At 35.4% G+C, this 4,776-nt stretch overlaps 1 protein-coding gene across 1 annotated transcript; it reads right to left on the bottom strand.

The window, feature by feature from the left end:
• Positions 1 to 2,903: 2,903 nt before the first annotated feature.
• LOC112087591 lies at positions 2,904 to 3,928 on the bottom strand. Its single transcript, XM_024157535.1, has 4 exons — positions 3,923 to 3,928; positions 3,727 to 3,819; positions 3,504 to 3,536; positions 2,904 to 3,317 (listed from the first exon to the last, which is right to left on the bottom strand). The coding sequence occupies exons 1-4, from the start codon at positions 3,926 to 3,928 to the stop codon at positions 2,904 to 2,906; spliced, it is 546 nt and encodes a 181-aa protein (XP_024013303.1).
• Between the last annotated feature and the right edge of the window lie 848 nt (positions 3,929 to 4,776).

Here is a 4,776-nt window from a genome sequence, read left to right as displayed (position 1 = left end):
ATTTTGTAGATTATTCAGATGGCTCATCGGACAAAGAGGTTCCACTACCGAGAGATGGTAGATCCGGACGGTACGCTCCGTCCGGCTCAGCTACAGGGTCCATCAACCCGGAGTCCTCGGGAATACAAGGAACGGTTTCGAAACCGGTTGTTGTACCACAGCCTGCACCGCCTCCACCACCACCAGCCGAACCAGCAGCCCCAGCACCAGCCGCAGCCCCGATACAGCCTGAACCGTATGACCAATTTACGGTTCAGTATCTTCTACGCCAACCGGGTCGTGAGAGTATGAACAAACTCGAATCGGATCGAGCCCCGGAGACATTTTGGTACGATTTTTTTTTTGTAAAATTTTTTTTAAAAGAGTAATATTTATAATTAATTGAAATATCTAACTAATTTTTTTTATACTGACTAGGTTTACGACCGACAACGCGGTCGGTCGTAATGTTGCCGACATCATCAATGGGTTTTTCGTACAACTCCATACCAGCTGGAAGAAGCTCTTGACACTTTGTTCAAGTGTTTTGCGGTAAACACTTCTTTAAAATTACGATTTATATTATTATTTTTTATTTTTTACAATAATTACTAACTTTTTGTTTTTTTTTCTAGCAAAACTGGTATTGGGAAATTTCCGCACACGGACGTGTGGAGGCGGCCTTTAAAGAGAAGGTCAAGTTCCGCTTCAACAACACCGTTTCCGACTGGAAGCGGAAGTGGGAGATCGACGACAACAAGGCCAAGCCGGCGCCAATGGCCGATACCGTCTGGCAGGGTTTGGTGCAATATTGGTTGGACCCGCACAACCAGACTACTGCCGCGAAGTGTTCCACATCCAGGTATTTTTGTATTTAGATTAAATTAAAATATGTGTTTAAATTATAATATTATATAGGTTTAATTATTTAAAAATCCAATTACTATATTTCTCAGGAACGCTACTGATGATGCGGGAAATCGAAAAAACGTCTCGCACACTTCCGGTCAGATTCCTTTCGCCGGGAGGTGATTTATGATGGTAAATTTTAATTAATGAGTTTTTTTTAAGAAAGTAATTAACTCTTATTTGTCTTATTAATAATTTCATTTTCATTTTGTAGGTTGAAGAAAACGGGGGAGAACTTTCTCCGATGACGAAGGTCTTCGCCGAGACCCATAAGAAGAGGAACGGTGAATTCACGGATCCTCGGGCGGAGGATATCTACAACGCCGCCTGTGCGTGGATCGAGGAGCGGCAGACGCAGCTCACTCAGCAGGCGCCTCCGACGTCTCCGGGAGGTAGCTCGGTCCAATCCACTCCGACGCTGACGGTGACGGAGATGGACCAGATCTTCGAAGAGGTAAGTGTATTCTTTTTCCTATTTAGTGTAATTTTAACTTTATATTGTACTTTTTTACATAAATTTTCTACATATTTTCAGGTTGCCCCTAAGAATAAGGGCCGGGTTTTAGTGATGGGATTCATCCGTGATACCCTAGTCGCTACGGCGACAGGTCATGTCCGGGCAGCGGATCTGCTTATCCGCCAGGAGATCCATCAGATGCGGACCTAGTATGAGACAAAGATCGACCAGTTGTATGATCTCTTCGAGATTATGAGGGCCGACAACCCGGTGCTCATGGCGCAGTTGGACAGGTTGCGGGCAGCTGGAGTTGTCGGGTCATCTGCTTCATCTTCTAGGAGGCAACCACCGGTGCAGACGGACAAGGAGATGTTCCGGGGATCAGGCACCGGAAGCCTCCAACCGAAGACCCGCAGATCAGACGCCGGAAGCCTCCAACCGAAGACCCGGCAAAAAACATGTGGAGCAGGACGATGAGGGGATTGACATTAGTTTAGAATTAGATCTTTAGGTTTTTTGTAATTATTATAATTTTTTTTTATTTTGAATTTTAATTAAAATTAAAATTATAAATTATTTCTTTTTTAATTTAAATTTTAATTCGGATTAATTTTTTTTTAATTTCATTTATTAAAAAATGTCGTATCATCGTCGTAATATATTTATTATTAATTTATCAAATCGTCGTATATTCGTCGTAACTCTTACGACCAAATTACGACCAATTATTCGTCGTATATTACACGACGTCTAATACGACGAATATACGTCCGAGTTTTACGACGGTTTTACGACGAATAGAAAACAAATTTTTACGATTGAATTACGACAAAACTTGCATCGTATATTATACGACGATCCTACGTCGGTTTTTAACGACGATTTTACGATGGTTACGCTGTAAACCAAATCAAGGCAAATCGATGTAAAGTTGTCGTAAGCCCTGCGTTTACGATGATCCTTTTACGTCGATGTTACGACGAATATGAATCGTCGTAGATTATACGATGATTTTACGACGAATTATCTTTTACAGCGATGCGTTCACGACGATTTGGAAACCGTCGCTAATTCGTCGTAATAGGGCTATTACAACGAACTTACGACGATTTTGGCCGTTGTAAAACGGTGTTTTTCTTGTAGTGATATACTTTCGGGTATGTTCGGATAATAACCATAATAGAACTGAACTGTACCAATTTTTTTTTTAGTTATTATATACTTGAATCCCAATCAAATGTAAGCGCTAGTGCTACTATTAACATGTTGCTCTCAGACAAAAGAATGAACCTAACTGAAATTCAAAAAATCCACACAAGTGGACTCTTTCTCATTATCTACTGCCTCAAGACCACAATAAAAATTTTCCATTACATATTTGATTTACTAAAGTGTTTTGACTAACAAAAACAAAGCATAAATTAATTTAAGCATTATCATGAGTTGTCTTGATATTAGTTTTCTTATATAACACACAAAATACTGTAAATAAGACATTAAAAATAAAATAAGTACTTGGTCGCTTGGTACAAAGATTTCACCAGTGAATACAAAGATTTCACCAGTCCTGGTACCCAGTTTCACTCGGCCGAGGTAAATTAATGTATTTGCAACGAGCACACCCAATAAAGTTAGTAAAGCCATAGAATTCTTCTCTTTTTGTACCCATCGTCACCTCTAGCTTCCTTCCTTCAAAGAAACATCCGTTCAATGCCAACGCCTTGTCATTGTCTTTGCCATTTTTAAAGTTAATAAAAGCAAATCCCAATGGACAACGAGTTTCACACTCTATGGGAACATAAACCCTGGTGATCTCTCCACATGAACCGAATATGTTGCTCAACAGTCTCTTGAGTTCTTCCCTAGTGCGCAGATATTCAAACCCCTTGATGAAAATGGTGTCATCATTGTTTCCCAACGCGTCTTTGGTATCAAAACAGCAAACCGCATTTTTCTCTGGGGATTCTTTCTCCTATATAGAGACAAAAGGAGGATTTATTTATTTAGAATTAAACCAGCTAGCCTTACAGTTTTTAATGTATCAAAAAAGTTATCAACCTAACAAAACAAAAATAACAAGCTACAAACAAACACAGCCCTAGTACTAAACACTGATCAAAATGTAATTTTTTTAAAAAAATGAAAATAAGAAACATACCTCCTGTGGATCGGATTTGGTGAGTAGAATTTCCTGTATTTTTTTAATATAGCTTCAGTCAGTTCTGATATAGATGTCAAAATGTAATGTATCAAAATTTCTCAATCTAAGAAAACAAATATAACATTTACTAACAAACAAACAAAGTCCTACCCGACACTAACAATATATAGCTTATAAAGTATTAATATGAAACATATATTATATCATAAATAAAACGTACCTCATACAGATTGGCTTTGGAGAGTAGAATTTCCTGCCGTTTTTTGAAGTCGTCAGTTAGTTCTCTGATAGAATTCGACATTTCTTTGATATCCTGCCAGTGGAATTAAGTAATGATTAAGAAAACCAGTAAAAACATTACTAGCGAGGAATCTAAAACTGCATTAATGTCGACAAGAACAAAAAATCTTAGATACTTGCATTTTGCAGGTCAAAATTTTTCATCTTCATTATTTTCCTACAAAATAACAAGGTTGTAGATAAACATGATAACAAACGTCTAAACGGGAAGTGTGATGAAAAAGTATTAAGTGCTCACGAGAAAAAGGTACATAGGGTACATAAGTCAATGAAAAATAAACATCTTTATAATTTTATACTAATAAAAGTTGAAGCTAAATACTTCTAAATATGTTCACATAGAATTAAAAAGAGCAATTATATTAGTCTACATCAACAATAAAAAATAAGGAAAGTTTACAAATTTTTAATATTATTACTAAATAAATAAATTAAGAAAATTTACAAATTCTAATTATTGCTGGATAAAAAATTCTATATAAATTTTTTATTGGTCCACTTCAACATTAAAAATTTTTTTTTTTTTACAAATTCCATTATTATTTTTAAAAATTATTAAAGATAAAGAAATTATATATAAATTTTTTGTTAATAATAAAAAACTAAAATAAATAATATTAAAATAAAAAATTTTAAATTTAAATTAGATGTATACACATATATTCAGAGATTCTTACATTAGTATCCAAATTTTTGTCACATAACTATAATAATTTTTAAGTTTTTTTTCTGTGTGTACAACCATTTCAAATTAAAAACAAAAAACAAAAAAAATAGAGTTAGGATTCACAAAAAAAATGAGTCATTACAACGTAAAATAACCAACTTGGCTAAACTATAAGTTTAACTATTAGCTAAATTACAAAAAATATAATGAAACGAGATATAAACAAAGCCATTACAAGCTGCTTTAATATCAAAAAAGAGACCGAAAAATAAGTTTGGCCACCGAATTTGAGAAGAATGATAA

The sequence above is a fragment of the Eutrema salsugineum genome, unplaced genomic scaffold, assembly GCF_000478725.1.
Source record: "Eutrema salsugineum unplaced genomic scaffold, Eutsalg1_0 scaffold_17, whole genome shotgun sequence".
NCBI classification, from domain to species: domain Eukaryota; kingdom Viridiplantae; phylum Streptophyta; class Magnoliopsida; order Brassicales; family Brassicaceae; genus Eutrema; species Eutrema salsugineum.
This window is presented reverse-complemented; position numbering and strand designations above follow the sequence as displayed.